General features: G+C 36.5%; 1 protein-coding gene across 6 annotated transcripts in view; it reads right to left on the reverse strand.

Moving 5' to 3' along the window:
- The window catches only part of BCLAF1 (BCL2 associated transcription factor 1), a 26,067-nt gene continuing 729 nt past the window's right edge, over window positions 1-25,338 (reverse strand). Inside the window, exons 2-14 of one of the 6 annotated variants that reach the window (XM_026844227.1) lie at window positions 20,313-20,451; window positions 19,191-19,264; window positions 16,998-17,121; window positions 15,214-16,119; window positions 13,096-13,767; window positions 12,790-12,959; window positions 9,946-10,051; window positions 8,931-9,015; window positions 8,028-8,203; window positions 6,702-6,882; window positions 3,033-3,179; window positions 697-906; window positions 1-566 (exon numbers count right to left, since the gene is read on the reverse strand). In XM_026844227.1, the coding sequence (XP_026700028.1) occupies window positions 561-566; window positions 697-906; window positions 3,033-3,179; window positions 6,702-6,882; window positions 8,028-8,203; window positions 8,931-9,015; window positions 9,946-10,051; window positions 12,790-12,959; window positions 13,096-13,767; window positions 15,214-16,119; window positions 16,998-17,101 (2,763 nt within the window). In that variant the 5' untranslated portion in view covers window positions 17,102-17,121; window positions 19,191-19,264; window positions 20,313-20,451 and the 3' untranslated portion in view covers window positions 1-560. Of the gene's footprint in view, window positions 567-696; window positions 907-3,032; window positions 3,180-6,701; window positions 6,883-7,819; window positions 7,895-8,027; window positions 8,204-8,930; window positions 9,016-9,945; window positions 10,052-12,789; window positions 12,960-13,095; window positions 13,768-15,213; window positions 16,120-16,997; window positions 17,122-17,981; window positions 18,015-19,190; window positions 19,265-20,312; window positions 20,452-25,338 lie in introns of those variants that run through there. The other 5 variants (XM_026844231.1, XM_026844226.1, XM_026844228.1 and 2 more) reach the window with 5 other exon arrangements.

A 25,338-nucleotide genomic window follows, 5' to 3' on the forward strand; every position in this document is an offset into this window, starting at 1 on the left:
CATGGTAGAATAAGCATCCAGGTTTATCACTGACACTATATAAATGTGATTCTCATGAACTAACATATCATCAGCATTTTGTACAACTGTTTGTACTTACACTACAACAGGATAACTACCCTTGAATAAACTTCTTATAAAAAGGCAACACAAAAGTAGTAATCAATTTATAAAAAATGCTGCTCCAAGATTTCAGGTGTGCAGAGCTGTAAGTTTACTTCAGAATAAAACACAGACATAGGGGAGAATCAAAACTTTTAGAGTTGTACTTGACCATATATTTGGACAAAGCAGAATTACACTGCATATAACAAACAGTAAAATTTCTTAAAAGTTGTTACAAATATTTTACTTTCTACCTGTACGATCATTAACATAGTTTACTATATCAAGATTTTTTTTTTTCTAAAGGCTTAAAACAAAAACAATCCCTCTAAACTACTTTCCAACAGTAAAATTTAAGTAAAATGCTTACATTCATTTGACAACAAAAAAACATATTAAAAATGTTGGGTGGGTGGTGCAAGAGCTGCTCTTTCAGCTACAACTTTCTTCCAGGGTTATTCCTGTGGAAAGAAAGAAAACAGTCTTGTTGTAAACTGTTAAAAACCAAACCTTTTATAGTGATCCCCTCCCACACCCATGCAATTACTTGAGATACTGAAAGATAAACTGTCTAAACACTAAACTGCTTACCTTTTCCTCTTTGCGTCTGTCCTTTTCTTCATTATTCTCAATCGTTTCTTCTTCATCTTCCACAATCCCATCCCCTTGATATTTGTCATGTGTCCACTTCGGACTGCTACCTGACTTTTTGAAGTTAAAACGCCCTCTGCCACGCTGGAAAGTACCACGGCCTCTTCCTCTTTTGGCCCAGTAATCCACACCGTCATCTCTGTCATCATGCTACAATAATACCAGACAGGGAACGAGGTTAGAACACCTCTTAAATGTACCCCTTAAATATTAGTACTCTGTATTTATAGAAAAAAATTAAGAAAATTTTAACAGTTCAGGTTGTAATTTATAGAATACATTATGAAGTATATCCTTAGAATTGATCATGCTGCAACTAAAATCACAACAGTGAAATTGTTTTAAGAGCCCTTATTAGCTGTGGGTCTATTCAAATGTTTGTAACAAATCAATTATCTGTCACTTATCTGCAGTCAGAAGAACTAAACTACTCAACTAGTTTTGACCTCTGTCATGGATAGTTCTTTATACTTATGAAGGAAAGGTAATTGAACACAGTTTTCAGAAACCCTGCTTCACCTGCGCAACATAGGGCAAATTAAGTTTAAACCTGACATTAACAAATGACAGCTGAGTTTCTCTGGTTAATTAGCTTGAAGTTTGCCATCTTACTACCAAATATAGCTTTACATAGTTTGGTAAGTCTCCTGACAATCATTTTATGCACTGCATGAACATTACAGACAATTACGTAATATAAAAATGGTTTATATTTAGAAGAGTGAGGTACACTTGCTTCAACATGCTTTTTTACTTGTGATTTGGAAAGGAATCTGAACTACTAAACACATACCACACCTCTGTAGAGCAGTTTATTAGCAATTATGTATTATAAGAAGTTAAAGGCCTTTTTTTTTTTTAAATTGAAGAACATTTTTAGAGATAAGAAAAAAGTACAATAGCTACCATTATTTGTTCTAGCTATCACAGAATTTCTTAATTAAAAGATTATCACATCCCTTTCTATGTTTATAGATCAGAGAAATTTATATATGTGTGGAAAGACAGAGAACTCCTTGTACAAACATACAAATTGTGACTGCATTATTTCTTGGATTACCTGTTATCTGGGATAGAGTTAAATTTTATTCCTAGTAGCTGGTGCAGTGCTGTGTTTTGGATTGTGACAATAATGTTGATAACATACTGACGGTTTAGGATACTTTGCAACAACTAAGGTAAGGATTTTTCAGTTTCCCATGCTCTGCCAGCAAGGAGGTGCACAAGAAGCTGGGAAGGAGCCTGGCCAGGAGAGCTGACCCGAACTAGCCAAAGGGATATTCCGTACTGTAGGATGTCATGCTTAGTATATAAACCAGGGGAGGGGCTAGCTGCAGTGAATGAATCGCTGCTCGAGCATTGTTCAGCAGGTGGTGATAAATTTCATTGTGCATCACTTGTCTTGGGTTTTATTTCTCTTTTTAAAATTAGATTCCTTTTCATTATAATTCTATTACATTTTATTATTGTTATGCTTTATTTTAGTTATTAAACTGTTCTTATCTCAACCCAAGATTTTTACTTCCCCCCCCCGATTCTCCTCCCCATCCTACTGGGAGGGGGGAGGAGAGAGTGAGTAGCTGCATGGAGCTTAGTTGCTGGCTGGGGTTAAACCACAACACGTACTTGTGACAAACTACAATGCTACAGGAGAATGTCTAATCTTTACTACTTAGCATTTTTCCATGGTGAAACTATGTCCTTAGAGGTTTGCATTGCTAAGGAGATCAACTGGAATAAAGTCTGCATATTCAGTATGCTACACTACTTACTGGGTGGTTACATCAACAGTTCTCCTTTCATAATCCAGATAGAAAAAAAGCATCAAAACTAAGGTGATTTTCTTATGACCATCACACTACTCAACTAGAAACAGAAGGACTGCTAATAAGAGATACTGTCAGCTTTCCCTGATCTTCCACTTTCACAGACTTTTAGACAAATCTAAGACAAAGCTCAAATGAAATCCAGGAAAACACAGCACAAGTCTTTTTGGTTTACATTTTTTTTAAAAAAAATCATTTTAGTCTGAGTCTGCCTTCTTTCCCAATCACTGATGAAAGTTTGAGATTAATTCCATGGCAGGCCCCAGTTACTGCCAGCCTGCTGTGGAAAGACGCACAAAAAGCAGAACCAGGGACTACAACCACCTCGATACTCTCATAATTATGTAACTGAACTCCCTGTCCATACATGCATGCTACTTCTACGCTTGTAGAAAGTTTTGAAAAAAAAAAAACCAAGCATGCATAAAATATTTAGTTCTCCACACCCACCAAGAAGTATTTCTTGCTTTTTGGGGTATATTCAGGATCCCATTCCTCTTCCTTCGGTCTCTTCTGAAAAGTAGTATTTGAGTTGCTGGGACCAGTATTTGTTCCAGCAAAGACTCCTCTGGCTCTTCCTCTGCCCCTAATTCGAAACTGATTAACCAAGATGTCATTTAATCCATTTACATAAAACCACAAAGAAGAGTTCAAGTTCTCTATTACTGAAAAAATGCTCTTTCTATGATTAATTACAGTATCTGCAAGTGTAAAACCATTTTCAAATTCACATATTACCTTAAGTAATATATTCAAGCATTCACTTTGAAATAATGATTCTATGAAACTTAATTGAAACACATTTGAGTTCTTGGCATAAATTCACCCACAATCACCAAGAAATTTCATTTGACTGCTAGTAAACCACAGCGTTGCAACAAAAGGTCAGAAGAAGCTTCTGAAGCTGTTCACAAACAAAAACAAGCAGAAAAACTAGACTGAAAGAGGGAGAAAACTGTCAGAAGGAAAAGAAAGGTCATTTACGGAGTCAGTTGTATCAGTTATGAGAAAGTGATTCTAAAAATACATACAAACAATGCAGTTTTCAAATAAGTATATCCACTTTGTGTTACTCAAACATTTTGAACTGAGATTCAGGAATGTACTTTAGGCCAAATTAAATTTCAGATGAGTAAATTCTTCACTCAGAAAAATCAATAGTATATACTGTACAGAGCAGCTATGCTTCAAGTGAAAAAGTGTCTTAAATATCCTTTATAATGAATTTACAGAATTTTAATATGTTAGGCTAAAAAGTCTCTTCAGCAATAAAGAAAATACTTCAGAATACACTACATAGTAATATACAGTTTCCTCAGCATGTAAATTTTTAACTTGCAGAAAACATTAAATAAGAGTTTATATCACCCATTCAAGGGGAGAAGAAATGTTAGGTCGGGAAGATAAGACTGCTAAAACCTGTGGTTACTACAGAACACCGTTTCTGTAACAGCCTAGTTAAAACCAGAGAACTGGGTCTTCAGACTAACTGTACAAAAACACGACTGGAAATTAATTTGTTAAAAATATGTATGTTACTTAAGTATAGATGAAAAAAGTTATAATTAACTTCAAGTATTATGCACACTTAATTCCACAGAGCCTCAACACTTCTAATGCAGAATTTATGCTGGACATTTTTTAAACTACTCTGAAATCAGGCTAAAAAACAATCCATAAAATGTTCATAAGATTTATCTAATCACTGAAGGAAAAAAAAAAAAAAAAGGAAAAAAAAAAAAATAATTGGTTGGAGAATCACTTGTAAAGTGACAATCACCTAAAAAAAACATACAAGAAAGGAAATACTACATACTTTATCTCCAATAGCTTTGAAACTTTTACAAAATTAGGACACAATAAAGCAGTATCACAGTGGGGGGAAAAAAGGATGTAGATAGAGATAAAATTATGTCAGGATGGGGGGGGAAATCATGATTTCCTGGTATTAGGTCCTATGATCAGATTCCCTTTAAGAAAAATATCTAGAGCTTTCCTCAACACCGTACCAGCACTCTCCCACTATGAGACCATCTTTCAGGCAAAGAAATACAGGAGGTAAAATCCATTATGATGTTATCTTTATGGGCTTACTTACTGTAAAGACCATCACAAAAATGACATAACTACGTTTTCTATAGAAAATAGTCAACTTTTAAAAAGAACTGTTACACCCAGAATCTTTAAGAGCTCGATATCAATGATGGTGTCATTAAAAGATTCTACTTACTTCTGTGTTCCTACTTCAAAACTATTCATTATGTTTCTGTAGAAGAAGTCTAGAATTAAACATCATAGCCTATCAGCAAGTGCTAGTGAAAAGTCATTGCTGATTTAACATGAAATTGGCTTAGCATACACTGAAGTCTCCCCTAACCAGCAAGCTATGCTCTCCCAGTGTATCAAGGCTTTGTGCTTTGAGGAGGATTCACAACCAAAACATTTTATTTACCCCAAAAACAAAGCAGTATTTACTGAAATGCAGCCACTATTAACCTAAATTACAAAAACATTCCTACACTAGCCAGTCTGTATGTTTCAATACTATCCATACTGTAGCCCTAAAAACAGTATTTGAGTCAACAGGTTGGCTTATTTGGATTCTCCTGTTCACAAGCGGTTTATTCAATAAGCCTGTGTGTGACCATGTACGTCCTTAAAGAACATTAACCAGTTATTAGTGCGTAAGTCACAACTGGCAGTCACCAGCAGTTAAATTACTAGAAGTCTATTAAATTTACAATTCACATCTACCTAAGTTTTACGAAAAGCAGCATCTCTTTTGCAATATGTACAATCTGGTTTTATAAAGCAGTAAGGCTTCTACTAATAAATTTTCTTCGACTGATTTTCTTTGAGAGGTGAGGGGGTATTAAGCTCTACTTTTGTTTAACTTGGTGCCACTACCTTATACAGCTGATATTGCCATATTTGATGCCTACACCATTCAAGAATTTACGCATTTATGCTATATAGATCTTCCTTAGTAATTTAAAAAAATAACAAGAAAGGAAAAAATTATGCATTGTCAGCATTAGACATTTTGAACACTGAATTTTCTTCTACATAGGTACTGTTTTTGAGATAGAAGATTCAAACCTTAAGTGTTGCACACCTCACATGCATTTCAGACACCCTCACACGTGGTTCAAAATTTCTTTTACATTTATACCAAACAATGCCTTTTAGCATTATTTAGTCTTAATTACAGGCTACATAAAGGAATTACTGTGAAAGTATGAAATTACTCCTATCCCTTATGTAATTCTATTTGACAATTTTTCTCCACCCAAACATGTAACTTGCTTTTTTTTTTTCCTGTGTTTTGTTTTGGTTGCTTTTTTTCTGTGTTTTGTTTTGTGGTTTAGGGTTTTTTTGTTTTGGTTTTAAAGTCTTTTCAAGGCCTCCTTTATTGATTCCTAGTCTTTCCTAATGCTTCTACATTTCCCAATTAATTATCAGTAATATCATTAATATGGCATTTTTAACTTTAAGGTTTTTCTGAAGACTACAGTGGTCAATGTGTCACTTTCCAAATCACAATGCTAAAACACATTCCAGAGCTAAATTAATGAATGAGCTTTGATGCTCACTGTGGCTAGTCCAGGCCAAAGAAACACTGAAAAACAAGTATACCATCTCCTCTCCTCAATACAGCTGTTTCAAGATTGATATATGTTATTATGTGCCCTTCTCTATTTAACAAGTTGCAGGCATCAGAAGGGCAAAACCAAACTGAAAATGACAAGGAAAAACAGAAGCTGCAGGGAGTTAAGAGGTTACAGATCACAAGATTTAATCTTTACAGAAAGGCAAATATTCATATCCTGTTACGAAACACCACAATTACAAAAGAGCAAGGAATAAGCAAGAAATCGTTTTCCCCACTCTTACGCTAGGGTCTCCAATAGCATGCTAGTGCATGTTACACCAATTAACTGCTATTGGGCAGTGCAGGGGAAGAAAACTTTTCAGGTTTGGTACATGACATATTGAGAATCACTGCTATGAAAGAAGTCTAGCCTAACATCATTCACTGCAACATTTCCTCATTTTATTTGTTATACTATTACTATTGGTGAAATGTTCCTAACTTGGGGGAAGAAGAGAGCAACTTACAAAAGTGCCTCTTGGCCTGCTGACTCCTCCAAAACCAGAGTATTCTTTCTGTTCATGGTGGGTTTTGAACTCTTCATCCCTCTCTTTCTTGCAATCCTTTTCTTCTCGAGAACTGGATGAGGAAGAAGATGGGGAGGAAGATGGAGAGGACCGAGCACGGTCTTGATCTCTTTTTTGTTTACTGAAAAATAAAAAGATACACTGTGTGCTATTTTAAAAGTACTAGGTAATCTATAACATGCTATACTAAAAGGGTCTCTTTATATTTTATGAAAAACTATCCCCCGTCTGGTTAAAAAGTCACATACATGTTACATATTTCAGATGTTAAGGTGAAATATAGTTCCACTTTCCAGCCTCCTCTTACACATTTAAATACACTAAATGTATGTTACTACTAGCGAGTTGGAAAGCAGCAGTCTGCAAACTGCAAATACAGGTTTTCTGGGTTTTGATGCCATGAAGAAATTCTGTTACTTTTAAAATCTGCCTTTCTTCTGAGGCAATAAAACAGAAGTTGAAGGGAAGAAAACCCTCACAGCAAAGTTTTACAGTAACTTTACATAGTTCAGTTTGCATACTGTTCAGAAGATATGGTGTGGGCATCCCTATGTAGATGTCTGTACAGAATTAGCCAGTGGAAGATAATGTGGATACCAAAGTCAGGAAGTAAATGGGAGACAGGAAGCATAAGTATTCATTGTATATCCAGTACAAAGCAGGAAAAAACAAATTCCTACAGCAAGACTTTTAGTAACCCCATAGTGGTACTAATTTGACCCGATTTTACAAGATTTTAAAATTCTAGTCAAAGGAAGGTCATACCTGAAGTAACTCTTACCACTGCTACAGTATCCACTGAGATATGCTAACATTTTTTTCTTAAGAACAGCCCACTGGCTTTAGAAAAAAATAAAAATTCCCCTTCTCACCCATGTTAAAACCTAAGTATCAGTAAGATTCTCATACTCTGGGTGTTATGAGTTGAAAAAGTGCGGAATCAAGCATAACGAACCAAAGTTCTTACACAAACTGTTTATAGAAATGTACTGCATTGAAGTCCAACCTCCTGATGTAGCCTGGATAATAGGACAGATTAATTTGTCATTTTTTTTTTCAGTGTTAGCTTGCTATTCCAAAGTTTTTGTCCTCATCCACCATAAGCCGTGTAAAAGACAGATAATACATATTTGCTGTAAAACAAATAATTTTAATTGTTTAAATTTAAATGTTCCATTATACATTGAAAATTGAAAGCAATTAAGCTTACAATTACAAAAGGCTAATTAGAAGCTAAAAACCTATACAAGGACTTCAAATATTTACCTGTCATCTTTGTAAGATTTGTAATCCTTGTAATCTTTTGGAGTTTTCTCCTGCTTTCTTGACCCACTGGATTCCCTGGAACCCTTTGAGTCTCCTCGCTCTTTACTTCGCTCTTTCCTACGTCGGTCAATGTCATGCCGAAGATCAGCAGAATCGCACCTTAATTTTTTATCTCCCTGTAAACAAATATATATTTTGGAACAAAATTTTGAAATAAACCATCCAGAAGACAGTCTGAATGAAAAAGTTATGCATCAGTTTCCAAAAAAGCAAAAAGAATTTATGTATTTTTCAACAAACTCTTCAGCACACAAATTGACTTCAAGTGAACACCCTCTACATGCAACAGCTAGATCTAGAAAATAAACAGCTAAGAATTTCAGTTTCAGACAAGCATTCCCATCAAGCCAATGGGATATCCATTTTTTGATGCAGATAGACCATTATACATGGTTTGGGAGGATGTTTAAGTATTAATTTCTTCTGGCAAATTGTTTTTAACAGAGCACAAGGACCTTTGCAATTCAACCATACTACTCACTGACCACTTGCGTTTTTGTTTTTTTTTTTTACCCCTTCTGTTCTTTGTCCTTGGGCAGCTTAGCATCAACAAAACTTACAAGAAATGTCCAAGAAAAAAGGAAAGGTAGGAGAAGACTTGACCTTATATACCACATTATCAACACAGCAAAATCAAGCTACATAAACTGGCTTTTTGGCGACATGTTTTACTTGAAGGGGAAAAAAAACCAAAACCAACCTGTTCTAAATGCAAGTACTCCAGAGATAACACCATTTTTTTTTGCATTTGGATACACAAATACGAAGTTGAAATTCAGATTTAAAGAGAAACACAATAAATTAAGTTTAGAAATGCAGATAGGATGTTTACTTAGAACCTACTTTTTGACCTTCTTCTTTAAAGACTCTCTCTTCACCTGCTAAACGGGTATGCTTCCTCAGGGTACTTGGAGAGATGTCAATCCTCCTAAATGTAAAATAAAAGCAGTGTCTTGCCATATGTGTATGTGACTGTTAATGGCCTCAGACATTTCAACAGAAAACTGAGAAATAAGGCATTTTTGCAGCAGAACAACCTTTTCGCTCATAAAGCCCCACCATCAGAATACAGAAGCAGACTTAAAATTAAAAACCTTGGTTCTGTTCTGTGTGAAGTACGCTAAAAACACAAATTCAGAAAACAGGCAGTTTGATTTTTCACATTTTGTACAGCTTTGAAGATACAAAAAATATTTAATTTCAAAACATATGCAGCCAGTTGAATATGCACCCCCCCACACCCTCCCCAAGAAATCATCAAGAATATGACAGTTGGCTGTAAAGTCAAAAATACAAAACAGTTAAGAAAACTTGTAGAGTTGGATACTGAATATGGAGATAACATATCCTCACATGCAACACAAATATAGTACAATGCATCATAAAACTGTAGCAAATTACCAGAAACTACGTCTGCATGTCTACCCTCTTACCTTTCAGGCTCTCAGATTTTTCAAAAAAAATGATGTAAATTAACACACACAAAAACACTAAAGTAGCATGAGATGGAACATTTCACACTGAAGAATAAAGATGCATGTACAGGGCTTCTTTTCATCTTCAAAACATATGCCCCTCAATATTTGAGCACTGCATGTGAGAAAAGTAAATATATTCTAAATGAGATACAGAGGTAGAGAAGACATCTGCTACAAAACCACAGATGAAGCCAGACTTGGCTCAGATGAGTTCTCTTTTACAGAAAGGTATTTTGGTGGGCTTTTTTAGTATTTTGTATTTACACAGAAATTGACAAATTACTCCATACAGATCAGAAAAGGTATTTTGGGTTCTCAAAAGAAATATTAGCAGACATTATTTGAAACACAAAGCATCTACATATGCAGTTAACATATACCTATGTATTTCTGGACTCTTTTGCCGTGTGCAGTGTTCTTCAGTAGCTTTTTGATATGCAGTGAATCTTTCATTTAGGGTCATTCCAGCTGACTTGAAGTATTGCTCTGTTGGTTACAATAGAAAAACACTGTTTCATTAGTTTAATTCAACTGACAGGTATTTTACTCCTGACAAAGGCAAGTAACAGGCAAAAAATACTGTATTTTCAATAAATCTATCAGGATAAGTAATGTGGTGTTTTCCCTATTTTTACATATTCCGTAACCCAAACAACGTAACAGTGCACAGCATCACAGCAAGTCTACTTATAACTATGCCATGACTGTCTTACATCTAACTCAAGCATCATTTACTGATTAGACTTGCTCATTTTCAATGACATTTTCCTCTCGTGAAAGAGAAAGGAAGCAATTTCTTAACAGTTATTTTATACTTTGCCCGTAGAGAAAATGAAGTTACTTTGAGTCATGAATACTTGCAATAAGTACATCTTACTATTCACCTCATCTTTAACTTAAGAGTTAATTCAGTGAAAACACTTAAGTAACATATGCTTCAATAACTACATGAATGACCTAACAAGTAATTTCTTAAAGGAATACAATTTCTTGATTTGAAGTTGTGATGATAAACAATTCAAGACAATTAACACACCTATATATAAATAAATTCACTTAAGCATCTGGCATCTTGGCAAACTTGACAACTTCTCTGACAAATTTTCTCTTTCTTTCAGAGACAGTTAAATTAGCAACAGCAAAACTCAGTTTTTAAACCAGCTCAACAAATGTGTTTAAATGTAATATAGAAATACATAAAGTCATGAGCTATGAAATGTTACATATGAAGCAAGCTATCCGCTTAACAGGTCAACATACATCTGTATCAACTTACCGCCCGGCATCCAGTATTTGTCTCATAACCAACCATTAAAACTTGAAACGGCCACTACAAGGGTAGTGCCTCAATCATAATTCCATCAAACACAGGAATTTGAGCTAGCAACTCTGTTTTTATGCCATTTTTGCCAGGAAGACAGAAGGTTCAACTTTGCCTGTTTGGCATCTGTATCTTTCAACAGCTATTTTACTTTTGTAACATGGATTTTGCCATTTCAAAACACATTCCAGGACCTAGTTACAATGAAAAAGAAAACATCACTGGGCATTTTCAGCTCTACATTAATAAAGAGCTGTTCAGACTGGTCGCATCACACCAATAATGAACATAACTTCAATTTGTCAAAAGAGTTACTAAAATCTGATCACAGACCACAGTAAATTTGAAACTTAGAGATTCTGCTTTCAAAAACAACTGTAACTGTACATTTTCTAATAACTTGACCAGATAGGCTGTTAAGTTCTTACATTTACCAGATATTTCTTTAACATACAAAAATTTACAGAAAAACAGACTATTCTGTGATCAACATGTGAGTTTCAGGAATACTAGTTCACCTACAGCCTACATAGGTACCATATAAGCAAAAACTTACAAAAGTTCTTATTGGACTGAGCCTTAGATCACTTTACATACCAATAAAACAGTTATTTTCACAATGAATCATTATACTCTACACAGGTGTCCCAATAAGTATTCAATACATTATCATAATTATTCTTGTTGACTATTACTTGCTTCTTTATAAGTAATTAAAAATGCAGGAAAACATTTGGCCTTAGCAATCTGAATTTTGCCAATAAAATGAGACTTTTAACAGAACCTTAGCACATACTTCTGGCATGAAAATCTTTGCAATTTTAGAAGCTAAAGCATACTGAAAAACAATGCTTACAGATGCACCACTGAAAGTGCTCATCTAATTAAACATTTTCACATTCCCCCTTTGTATGATGATAGAGCAAAATTATTTTCACCAGCAAATTCTTCCATATTAGCTCACTATATTAAACACAAGAACAAAACTAGCCCAGTGACATAAAATGCTATGGAAAAAAGCATCTAAAGGACTCTCCAGATATCCTCACTGGATTTTAAGGAATTACCTATTTTTCCCATCAGAAAACTTTGACAGAACATATATTTCATTTAGGTTCACATCTGCTTTGATGGTCTGGGTTTGGGTTTTGGTGGGGTTTTTGGTGGTGGTGGTTGGTTGGGGGTTTTTGTGTGTTTATCGTAAGCAACAGCCACTGCTGTTAAATTAAAGAAATTATGTTAAAAAAAAAAGAAAACAATTAGTATGCAATTCACTTAATGGAGATTTATATAGCCACTGCCAAGTTCCTGAAAGTGAAATTCCTGGCTCTAGCACTTAAAATACTGTCAAATAGGAATTAAATTAAGTATCTGTGTATTATAGTACCATTTAGAGCACAATTTTTCTTTAATCTTATTAAGACAAAAAAAGCCTTCAATAAGAACCTGTAAATGACCTCTAAGGTGCTCCAAATGAAATGCCACTGTATTTACAGTTCAAAAGACACCTGTCAACTCACACTGCACCACTTTAAAATTAAATTGTATGTTAATACCATTAAAATAAAACTAAGCAAGAAAAGATTGAATGACATAGTATGTTTACACTACACTGCAAGAATTCAAACTTTATAAGCTACTTAGGCTCAAAAATTTATCCTGTAACATAGTATAAATGCTATTATGCTCTAGACTGCTTGGGGCTTTTTTATACCAGCTTCTGTGGCTATTATTCTTCTAATTATTTTTATGTGGAGCTCAAAAGGAAGAAAGTCTAACTAAATCAACATTAAAATGAGGGCTGAAATCTTCCTGTACTACAGATAGCAAACAGGCTGAAATTAAGTTGTCAGATGTGTATTTGGTACAGACGTGTATTTGGTAGGATAAAATGCATACATACCTTTGACATGATGAACCAACGAGACAATGTGCTGAATAAATGACTCTGACGTGCTTTTGCTGGCCTGTGGCAACTTAATGTGGTCAAAGATGGATCGGAACTCTTGCTCCTTCTTGACGGAATGGACAAGTGTGCTAGCAAGCAGCCTGTCTTTAGTCAAGGAAGCAGGTCTAAAATGCATCAACAACAACAAAAACAAAAAAACAAAACAAAAAAAAGACACACAAAAAGAAACCACTAGTTTAAATAAAGATGAATGACACTACAAGCAGGTGGAGAACCACAATGTAAAGTGGAATAATTTACCTATTGGAATCATCAAGAGGTACCGGTGCCATTTTGAGTTTAACTTCAGGACGATGGGAGTCACTGGCTATCATTTTGATCCTAAGTGGGCTCTCCTCTCTGAAGGTGGATTTTTCTCTCGCATCCAGATTCTTGTGTAGAGGGGGACTGTAATCAAAGAGTTCTTTGAGCTTTTCAGACTTTACCTGCTCAGGTGACTGAGTTTCTTTCTTCATCATTAGTCTCTCAGAACTTTTGTCTTCTTCCTTGTGCTTATCTTTTGTTGCACTAGGCCTTTCCACTACATAGCCAGTCTCTTTAAGCTTATAACTTTTCTCATCTCTAAATCCATCGCTCTCTCTATTGCCCTTGATTGATATTTTAGATTTGTATTTGGTTCCTTCCTCCTCAGCATTCCGGTGAGATGCAGTAGGAAAATTTTTACCCTGATCTGCCAGGACAGACTTTCTGAACTGTCTGTAATCCTCTGTCTCCTCTGTGTCCTCCCCTTCAGAGTCATTAAACTTTTCTTTCCCAGTCTCTTTATCAACGAAAAAATCTAAAGTTTCCTGTTCCTCCCATTCCCTTTCTCCCTCTGTCCTCCCTTTTTCTGATCCTCTCTCCTTCTGGGCCTCCTTCTCCCTGGTATTACCCCTATCAAGCAGGTATACTCTAGACTCTTCATCTGTGTACCTGTGGATAGTAAAGAAGAGACTGGTAACTCTGGATTGCATTCATTCCAGTTCACTTGCATTCCTCTTTTGTGTCAATCCCACACCAAGAAGAAAACACATTCCTCTAGGCAATTCAACTTTAGCATGCAACACTTCGCAGACCATTAACACTGTACTCAGTGTCATTTATGTACTACTGGAGGCATCGGAAAAATATAGTGCCTTTCTGTAGAACACGTAGAAATTCTCTGCTTGAGTTTATGCACTAGTGGTTTGGTTGTTCGTTCATAATTGGTACCCAGTTTCACATTTTCTTACACCAGTCATTTTTTCCATCAAATTCACACGAAATTTGATAATTCAGACTGCAGTTCATTTTTGTACTTCTTTTAGTGAAAAAGTTAAAAGGAATACCATAAAAAATTATTTACAAGATCCCATACTTTCCTAAGAGAATTCCAAAATCTGACACAGGCTTAATGCATTCACTATCGTGTACGAGCAGGGAACCTTTAGAAGGCAGCTCTCAAACAAAGAAACACACTTACCAATTAATTATTTCAGCCACTGCCTTATGTACATACTATTTTCACACAGGTCCTATTACATTCACCAACTCTAATACATCTAACACAGGGGAAGTCATATTTTTGATCTTCTAAGCAGTGTGGTTTTACATAATAAATCACTAACTGGACAAATTCATTTAAAAGCCTACAGTCAATCCTATATAGCATAGTCACAGTTTTGTTCTATATTTTATAAGAAATCCACTGAAGTACAAGTCACATTAGATAGGAACAGTCTAGTGTCAGCAAGATTTTTTATAACTTCTTTAAAAATTACTACTATATGAAACATTTTAAGAGAACACTGAAGAATTTTACTTTAATTGGAAAATACATTCAAGTATGTTGTCCTTCACATCAACAGAACCATGTTCCAAGAATATTAATACCTACCCTCTTTCCTAAGTAATTCATTACATTGCACCACACAATTAGCAATCAATGCTGTTTATGTTAACAAAGAAATCATTGTATAACATCTGCATATTTAGACTCCCAGAAAATTTGCATTTCAAATCACACGAAGCATTAAAATTTTAAAGTACCTGAACAGAATTCACTATCAAACAAGCAAGTCTGATGCGGTATTCCAATTAAGATTTTTTTTTTTAAACAGTAAAATGGAGTATAAGGAAATACACCATAAAGGAAAAGCACAAACTTATCTTTCCTCAAGGGTACACATCTCTATCTCCACTAGCCAACAGCCAAGCACTTGAAGCATCTTAGGAGGAAAAGGCATATGCTTCAAGGTCAATTCCAACCAAGCAAAATTAGAAGTATCTACTCTGTATTATTCCATATTGCATTTTCCGGGGCACGATAATGATTTTGTCACAACTCTATAATGGACAGCAATTTAAGAGGCAACATTAGGCTTATAATTTAATTCTTACCTTTTCATAAACTTTCCACCTTTTGCAGTTTCCTGTTCGCCACCCTCAGGATAAAACGACCGCACTCGAGCCTCCTCACGGGGAGCGCTCTGTGATGGGATTGTCTTTGCAGGGCTTCTTCTCGAAGGGATATGATGCAATGGGCTATTCTGAGAAGGACTGTAACGACTAGAACCATTTCCAAGAGAACCAGAGCCAGACCTCTCGGGACTATGCTGAATGGAATGGGAATGTTGAGGTGTGTCCTTTGCTGAGTGAGCTGTGCTAAGCAAAGGGGCATCAGAGCAAGATGAACTCTGACTAGGTGGGGTGGCAATAGAAGGACTATGGGGTGACCTTGGACTGTTATCATACGCTGAAAGGCCAGGCCAAATGTCGCCAGAAGCTGCTGATGATTTGTTAAAATCGTCAAGAGACTCTGATGGGTCATGTTCAAATGTATCTTTCTGTTCATCTTGTGACTTATTTTTCAAGGGGCTATCTTGCAAAGGAGCCCCTTCAGTTTTCTTTGCCTGCTTTTCCAGAGACGCACGTCTTTTGGAAGAGACAGGTGATTTGCTGTATGGGGATGAAGAACGAGATGAAGAGGACCTTGGGGACCGCGAAGATCTGTAAGATCGACGAGATCTGCTCCGGGACCTCTGGGAAGACACAGACCTTCGTTTTGGACTTCTGGAACGTGAACGGCCACGCCTAGGGCTTCGGGAGTGTCTTCGGTTCCAGACAGGCCTATAACCTCCACGATGGTATCTACCACCTCCTCCTTGATAATACCCTCTACCTCTTCCTCTGTAACCATAGGGACGTCTCATTCCTCTATTATTTCTGTAATCTCTGCGATAATCTCTAGAATAAACACGATCCCTGCTGCGAGATCGTGAATATGTCCTTGACCGAGACCTAGAACTAAAATTAAAAAGCAAACATTAACATTTGACAGTTGGAACCAAAAAAACCCAAAACCAAACAAAAAAGCAAGCCTTGACACTAAATGCTAGTTTTTTTTCAAATGCAGTCAGAACGATAAAGGAAGCAGACTAACAGTCTTAAAGTAACTTCTAGAATCTATATTTTTTTTATTACTTCTTTCTCGAAGGATTATAATAAACATGTCTATACTTCTATGGCCTGTGAAACTCAGACTTCAGCATCACATGATTAAGACCAGCTTCAGGGGCCTGCCCTGTCATTTTATTAGACATTAACATATCACCACTCTGGAGCATGGCATTCAGCTCCTCAGCCACCACGGTTCACAGCCTGGAACTCAAAGTTACATGGTCCCCCAGTTTAATATGCCAGCCTGTGGACAGCAGCTGATGAAGCAGTAAACATTCAATTCAGCCACTTTTTTTATTGGAGATGGTAATGTCCACTATCAGGAAAGATGAGGAAAAGGCTGGAGGCAACTAAGAAGACAAGATACAGCAAAGCTCATCTGCTGAAGCATTAAGATACTCCAGATCTGAAAAGGTGCATGAGGAACACAGAACAAATCACAGGGAAAGAGACTGGACAAAGAAAACATGTGAAGGGGGAGTGGAGAACCAAACAAGCCACAAATCACAGAACAACATTAGCATTCTGAAATTATCTCGAGATACGGGAAAAGAAGAAAAAACAAGTATTCAACAATCAAAGTAACAGAAATTACTTCCAAAGCAGAATTTACCTAATGACTAACATGGCTCACTTTTGTCACAGTATCATACAATTGAAAAATAATTTCCAAATAAAAACTAATATACTAAACCAACTTTTCATGCAGTAAGACATCAATTTACCTGTATCTCTTTTTTCTAGAATGTGATCTGGATCTTGACCTAGAGCTGGACTGAGATCTGGACTTTGATCTCGAAGAATGGGATCTAGAGTTAGATCGACCCATTTTTCCCAGTAGGTGTACTCCTTCCCAAAAGGAAAAGCAGTGAGGGGATGGGGGGGAAAAAGGAAGCAACTATTTAGAGTCCATATAAATGAACACAATTTTTATACACTAAAACTAGCATATTAGAAAGAGGAATAGCATTTCCTAAACAAAAGAACCTTGAAGACAATATGAGTACATTTATTAGTAAATTAAAAGCTCAACCACATTTAAAAAAATTCAACATATCTACAGTGCACACAATTTGTCTGAAACAGTAAGCAGTAAAAGATACTCCAGATCTAATTGCAAACTGATCCTATAAAAGGTGATCAGAAGTAACAGAAAAAAACACTTCTGCAAGATAGGGCAAGAAATAACAAATCTAGACAATTACACATTTTAAACAAAATTCTTGCTATTTGTGGTGTTTACAGTATCCTTGCATTTCCAATGCACCCATCCTTCTCTGGAAAGACTTTACAGTCCCCTACAATGTACCTTTTACATAAGCAAGAAAAAGCCCTGAAGAATTCTGTCCAGCAGTTGTTGGTTGAGCCAAGGGTATTATTTCTCTTAACCACATGTACTAAAGCTAATCACTCTGATCCGATTTTCCACCGGTCAATATGCCGACCCTGCATCTTTTTAGGTTAACTTTGCCTTTTAAACTACATGTAAAATGCATGGCCAGCTTAAAGATCTTAAAAACTAGTTAAATAATATGGCTTGCAACAGAATTCGACATTCTTCATCCCAAATTAATGTATGAAAACTACAATTGATTATGAAGCAGTGAGTCTTAAAAGAAAATAAACTCACAATAAACTAGCATTTCTTCTTATGTACAGTCAAAATAAATATTTATAATTAATTAGTGCTAATCACAAAAAATACACACCTTTTCTTTTTCAGATCAGTGGCTAAAAATCCCAAATTTAATAAAAGCTTTGACCCATTACCATTTTCTTTTGAAACTGCCCAGCTTTAAAAAAAAAAAGTATCACATTAGACAACCTGAACATAAACTGTGAACGAATAACTACACATTTTCAGGCCTTTGTATGTTCAATACCTACCATCATCATGATTTAATAATAATTAAAACAAAAATGGAAAAAAAAATGTTTAGCTTTTGTACTGCAAACAAGCAGGGAAGCCTAAAATTACTGTATTGAAAACACAAGCTCAACACAACAAGCACTCTGTCACAAGCTATTTTATATAATCTTTGTTACCTGGGTGATATTTCAATTATATAAAGACAAATAAACAGCAATAGAGCTTAATTTTAAAGTTTACAAAATTTCAGACATTTCAGACACATGTAAAATACCCACCCCACCCCCTGAAAAAAAAAAAAAGCAGACCAACCTTTCCCCTACAGACTGGTTCCTCCTGCCCCGTATGACTTTCCCCACCACAGTAACACAAGAGTTTGCATGGCCCCAAAGAAATGTAAACTCATCTGAAACTAACCCAGAAAAAAAAAAAAAAAAAAAAAAAAAAAAAAAAAAAAAAAAAACCACAAAACAAACTAACATTCCATTTAACTAAGAAAAAATTATTTACCTCAGACAAGAATATATTGAATCCTGCCTTTTATTGGCTCCTCCCATTAAAAAGCGAATTTACATAACCTATACTCAGACAATGGTTTCTAATTCATTGTGTTCAATTAAACTCACAGAAGATGGCTTAAAATCTTTTATGCTCATCTACTCATAGGCAACATAAATTCAGAGTTTTTAAAGACATGAAGCATATCATTTTCGCAAGAGTAACAAAAACCCCTGTTTTTTTGCTATTATAAGTAATTTTCAGACCAATCTTCAGATGTACGTTTATAATACAACCTAATCTCATCTTAAAGGAAATTTTATTTTCCCCGTATTCAATAATAGTACTTTATACATTTGCATTCTATGTATGACAAGTACATATACACTGTATGATAGCTGACCTTTACAAAAGATACACTCATTTCAGAAACTTTTATATATTTTTGTATCTTATTGCAAGCCTAAATTTTAGAAAAACAAAATCAATTCTCATTTTAAATGGTTGGGTTCGATCAGAACATTTAAAAACAGAATTAAGTTAATCTTACCTCAAACTGTTAGTTGGTGCCAATGAAGCAATTATTTCAACACTCTCTATTTGTGCTTTCAACAATACTGTTCCCTATAGAACAGAAAAGAAGACTGTCAAAGACATGAATTTTTACTGAAGGGAAGGTAATACCTTTCACTTAAATGGGTTCAAACATTAATCTGTTTATCATGAGAAGACAACACGTAAGATATGGCAGATTTGTACTCAGTGAAGCCGTCCGTACATTAAGACTGGAGCAGCTCAAGAGCTAGCCACTGCCAAGGGGCAAATCCTACTCCCCTTCCATACATGATCACTCCTCCTTCAGCCTCCTCACCTTCACACCAGCCCAGACACCCTTTCTGGGTCCTTCAACGAGCATGATTTCATACCCAGAAATCACTTTCATAAGGCTAGGTTATCAAACTGGTTTAACGAAGGGCTAAACAAGTGCCAAGCTGAATTATGGGGGAAAGAACAGCATGCATTCAGGAGGGAGTAAAAAGGACAGTGGCAAACTGTTAGACCAGTCTGAACTTTAACCTACTTTGCACCTAATCAGAGCTATCTTTTCTAGAAGAAAAAAACAACAACAACACAAAACCAAAAACTAGGATGAGGCTTTAGGACAGCGAAAGCTTTAAGTTTCTTCTGCACCATTTATAGAAGCATTACTCTGTTATATCTTCTTGTTTAAAATGCATACATGAAAATGCATCGTATGAGTTTACCTAAATAATATCTCCTCCTTCAAAAATGTTTTTTACAGGCATAAAGAAACAAAGCATAATTGTAATAATGAAACCAGCTTCAAAAGTATGAATTTTTCACTGGCCTCAGCTTTCCTTTACCTCAAAGCCTTAAAACTATGTATACATTTGTAGTCTAACTAAACATTAAGCAAACTTTGCAATTCCACTCAAGCAACTCAGAATTTTGTCCCAATGCAACAGAGACAGGATGGATCTTCCAGAAATTCTGCATCTCAATAAATTATTCATTAAAGCCAAAGCTGTAAGACATCCACTGCTCCTAAATGACACTTCCACACTTGTTCACAGATGTTTTCAATGTGTTCTTCATCTAAAAGTAATGTAGCACTTGTGTTCATAAACACCACTTTCAGAAGTCCACTTACCATTCACTAGTAGTGACCAAGATATTTCCAATTTCTACAAAATATATGCTTTAATAAGATTAAGTTTTTACTTCTCATCAGGAGCAAGCATGAGTCTCTGAAGGAGGACAGTAGTGTATTGGACCATTTCAGATCTTGTCTAGACAAAAGGTGAGATGATATTAGCTAGCAACGGTTAAGGCAGCATTCAGGAAGTCTAGCACAGTAAAAGTAATACAAACTTCAGCTAAATGGTTGAAGTTCAGTCCAAGATTTTAAATCAATAAATAAATCATCTCTGACTTCTAAAAACAATCTGTTAGCATTAGCTGAAATCCAAAACAAAATCCATATATATATATATATATATATGGATATATATATATATATAATGTCTTTAGATTCCGGGGACATAGAACAAGATATTTACTTCACCTTTAAAAACTCTAGGCAGAAGACAGGATCTTAAATTACTAAAGCTCAAACTCTGGCAGTCACTTCTGCACAGTTTTAGGTACCTTTTTTAGTAAATGGCAAGGTGAGAAGCAGCACACTTTTTTTTTGAAACAGCCATTGGATATACCATGTCCAATCCTGACAACTAAAGTATATTTGCTACCCTTCTCCCAAAAAACTTCAACTATTTGCAGCTTTTGTTTCCATTTAATTGTAATAGATAGAAGGTTGACACACAAACCCCCCTTTTCCAAACAATGCTCATACTTCAGAAGTGAAAAGGCCACATAGCTATTTTTTGAATAAAGGTTTGTCTGTGTAAATATTCTCATAATATGCAAGTCTATAAAATTTGATTAACCTCTATTAAAGCTGATTTAGAAAAGACTAGTGGTAGATACAGAAATATGTAGGAAAACCGTCATAACAGTAAACTGCTATAAGCTTTTTTGTGAAAAAAAGTACACATTCTTCTGAAAGCATCTCAACTACAAAATACCGTTGCTGCCTCCTGTAGACTCATGCTCACTATCAGTTTGTAGTGGCAACACCACGGCAGGTTAGGTCGAGTGGTAAAGGGCAATGAAAAAGAGGTGCTAAACATCCTATGTTGCTACACAACATCCATCACTAAATCAAAAGACAAGCTCCTCGTCTCACTTCAGTGCACGAAGTTCATCTCCAGACTAGTCTCAGAAGAGACCCAGAGCCTGCCAAAGATGCATATTAAGAATGTGACACAAGATGTCATCACTAAAACCGAGCACTTTTAAGAGAGGACCATGACTGCTAGGAACACGGTCTATGCCTGAAACACTAGGGCTGTAATCCATATTCTTTCTGCAACTCAGGCTTCTTTTCCCCTTGCTTTCTACCCTAAATAGGGGAAAAGATGCTTGGCTCTCAATCATTTCACTCCTGTGCTAAAAAACGGAGATATTACAAAGGAAGATGCTGCAGCTCCACAGTACTTAAACAGAATAAGCTGGCACCGCTAGTTTAAAGAAACAGTCCAATCTCTCCTATCCTTTGTTTCCTCACATTCCAGATGATCTTCTCCCTTATACCAGCACAAGTATTTCTGCAGCCACATAATGAATCAGATCAGAAAATGTATGGACCACCTGGAGTAGTCTAAATACAAATTATTTTTCCAATATGGTTCATGACACAGCCCCACAAACTTTTGGGCCAAGACAGTGAAGCTGCGGTAGCAGCCAGACAGGTCTGCTTCTTTTGGTAGCCCCTGCAATTTCAAAGCTTCCCTAAATGGGCAAAGCCATCAGCAACAACTTGAAAGTTAAGCTTTTTCACAGTGCTTGCAAGCACCTTTAAAAAAAAAAAAAAACAAACACAAAACACACACACAGCCGCCCCAAACCCAAACAACAAAACCTTAACACAGAAACCTAGACATTTGAAAAAAACCCGATACTCCACTACCTGTCAGATACTGAGTCACATTCATTATTACCAAAGAGAAATTCAAGATAAGTTTTTTAACAACTTAACAGCAGGATCTTTGGGCGTCTTAAATCAGTCTCAGCCAGAGCAAGTGTAACCATCAAGCAAAAAACAAGATACACAACAGAATCTGGCTCATGCCACTGCAAACAACACAATAATGAGGAATGTCACTTAACATTTGCTATGTTTCAAATTTTAAAAATGGAAAACTGTTTTTCAATGACTTAAAATTATTTTTAAGATTCTTTACCACACCACTGATGTTAAAGCTTTCTCAGAGTACACAAACATATCAGTTAAGCCATTTTAAAAGTTCTACAGCACATGGAAGTTTCTGAAGACATTTTAGGACAGTTATCCCCACTTACACTAGCAAAACACTGCTTCCTCTTAGCTTCATTATTTTAGCTATCCTTCAGTTATAGTTATTTAGTACTCTACACTTCTCTTGCATTACTTGAAGCATTACTTGAAAGCTGTCACAAAGATTTAAGTCAAAATCTTGTTAAAGTAATTCACAAGCCGTTGCCAAAACACATTTTCATTCAGAGATTCAGGATTCAAAAGAAATTAAGATTCTACAACCAGGCCAAAACAAAAGGGGATAGGATAGTCTCAAGAAATCCCACAGAATTTGTAATATTGCCTCATAACACACTGAATTAAAGAACATCAGTCTTATTGAGACAGTAAAGAAAAACATCAGTATTCAACGCTTGTACATCTGTCATGCTTTCTTATCCATTATTTACCTCTCCCCCTCCCTCCCCCCTTTTTTTAAATGCCCACAAATTTAACAGCAGCACATCACAAATAAGAACAGAAAGCATTTCATTAGTGACTGTAAACCCATGCCACTCAGATCCATCAATGACTACAAATACTCACAAATACTGAAATACCACAGAAAATTTGCCCTAACTATCTTGGAATGTATTAAGAGCTGGGATGCATATTTCCCCCATATTTTATATTGTTGCTATATAATATTAATCTTTATAATACCTGCACAGCCACAAACACAAAACAGACTCACGTAAGAATTACAGCATGAAAAGTCACCTGGAACAGTAAAACAAAAAAGCTTTTTTTCCTAATTCATTAATTTCTTTATAGAAAACAATATAAAATATTTGCAAATTAAGACAAAAACCAGCATCTTAATAACAGCAAGATCAGCCCTGCAAAACTATCATATGATTGGTAGCTGTTCTTTTATGTAATACTATTGGCAAACAAAAGCATGTTTCTCCTCCAACTAAAAACCACAGAAATCAAAGTGACTATTCCTAAAAATTTTGTCAATACACGAAAAAGAATTAGCATGCTTTTGGATACACGTTGTTTTGGATAGCCATTCTTGATTTTTTTGTTTGTGTTGAGTTTCCATATGCCCTTACACTGTGGCTTCTATGAGCATGCTACTGCAGAAAAAAGGCTATCTTCCCTCCCTCACCTGTTTCAAGACTGATATTCATACAGGGGCTCGGTGAGCTGGAGCAGTGAACTAATCCAAGAAGAAAACTATTCTGGATGAAGACAAAGCTGACTTTTCAGCCACATCACCTCCCAGATCCCATTTACCACAAGGCTGCACAGAGGCCAGTGCCAAGACAGCAATGCACTTTTTCAGACCACCTTTGGGAAAAATTCTCCCACAGATAAACTGAATACAGTTGTAACCCCAAGACTTATTTCTTCAGTAGTTTCCTTCACCTATCTTCACTACTTGTAAACAAACCCCAAATGTTCTCTGGCACTCCTCAAACCCCTACACCACAATCTCTCCTTGACAACCAGCCCACACCTAATCCACACAAATACCTGCACTCTAGCTCCAAACGACAAACGACAGCTCCCTGCTGACCTTTTCCGAATTCCTACAACCACTCCAAGTTTTCTGCATCCCCAATGGCAACAGGCCCTTTCTCACAGTGCATACTATTTCCCTCCAAGAAAGATTCCCTCAGCCACAGCCTCCACCTGCTGAATTGCTTCATACAGCCAGGCCCACTAAAGCCTTGCTCAAGTCATGGAGCCAGTGCTCAGGAGGCAGTCACGCCCCAAGTACTGATATATATGTAACACATTAAACCTCTTCGTGCCATTCAGCACAGCCTGTCACTCAACATCAAAAGGGAGTGGGAGGAAGCAATTCCTACCCTCTCCGTCACAAGAAGCTGCATGCTTGGAGTACGTCTCGGAACCACAGCCTTTACCCTGTCTTATTCTCCCTACTTTGTCTAAAGCGATGAGATTATCCAAGAGGAGAAACAGGAGAAAGACAACAGCTAGACAGCACTTTCCTGGAACCCCACGCTTTTTAATCAATCCTTCCCACACTGAGAACAACTATTCTAAGGGACGTTTTTATGTATTTATAATAAACCAAACATTACTCAAGCAGTGACTACTTGCAGTGTCAAGAGCTCCTTTGTTTTGTATGCCCTCGGGTCTTCCTGTAGTAAAATTTAACCGCTACTGTTAAGGTAAAACTTTGATCTCGGAGATAAAACAAGTGACAAGTTGCACTGACTTGGTAAAGGATCACTATGACACAAAAACCAAGACTCTGATTTTCATTTAAAAAATTAAGTGCGAAAAGTAGGGAGTTTACAAAGTGAACTAGAAATAAAGGACAAAATCCAGCAAGGGTTATATACTCCAGTACGATCAACAACGGGAATAAAATAGCCCCTTCCAGCAGGGCGCATCAAACCCACTCCAGCCCCTCACCGGCTTCTGCGATCATTTCTAAACAGTTAACGCGCAGGGAAGGAAGCGGGAGCAGCGTTTCAGGCACAAGCACTTGAACCGCAGTCATGCCCGAAGGGAAGTTCCTCTAAGGAGCGTAAAGGCTGATCCAATACCGAGCAGCATCCTTTCACCCACCCCAGCACCGTTTCCCTCCTTAGAGTCATACCCGCGAGGATAACGGAGAGATATTATATTCCTATAAGCAGTGCTGCACGGCGATCCCCTCGGGCTCATCTCCCACAGGGAGGGCGGAAAGACTGCAAACGCAGGTGGGCCGGGGTGGAGGCCCAACGGGGCAGGCCGCCCATTCCGCGCCCCCCCCCGCCCCGGCGGCGGGCTCCCAGAAGCCGGGAACCAGCTCAAGGCA

The sequence above is a fragment of the Athene cunicularia genome (assembly GCF_003259725.1).
Source record: "Athene cunicularia isolate RWA chromosome 3 unlocalized genomic scaffold, athCun1 chr3_part1, whole genome shotgun sequence".
Classification (NCBI taxonomy): Eukaryota; Metazoa; Chordata; class Aves; order Strigiformes; family Strigidae; genus Athene; species Athene cunicularia.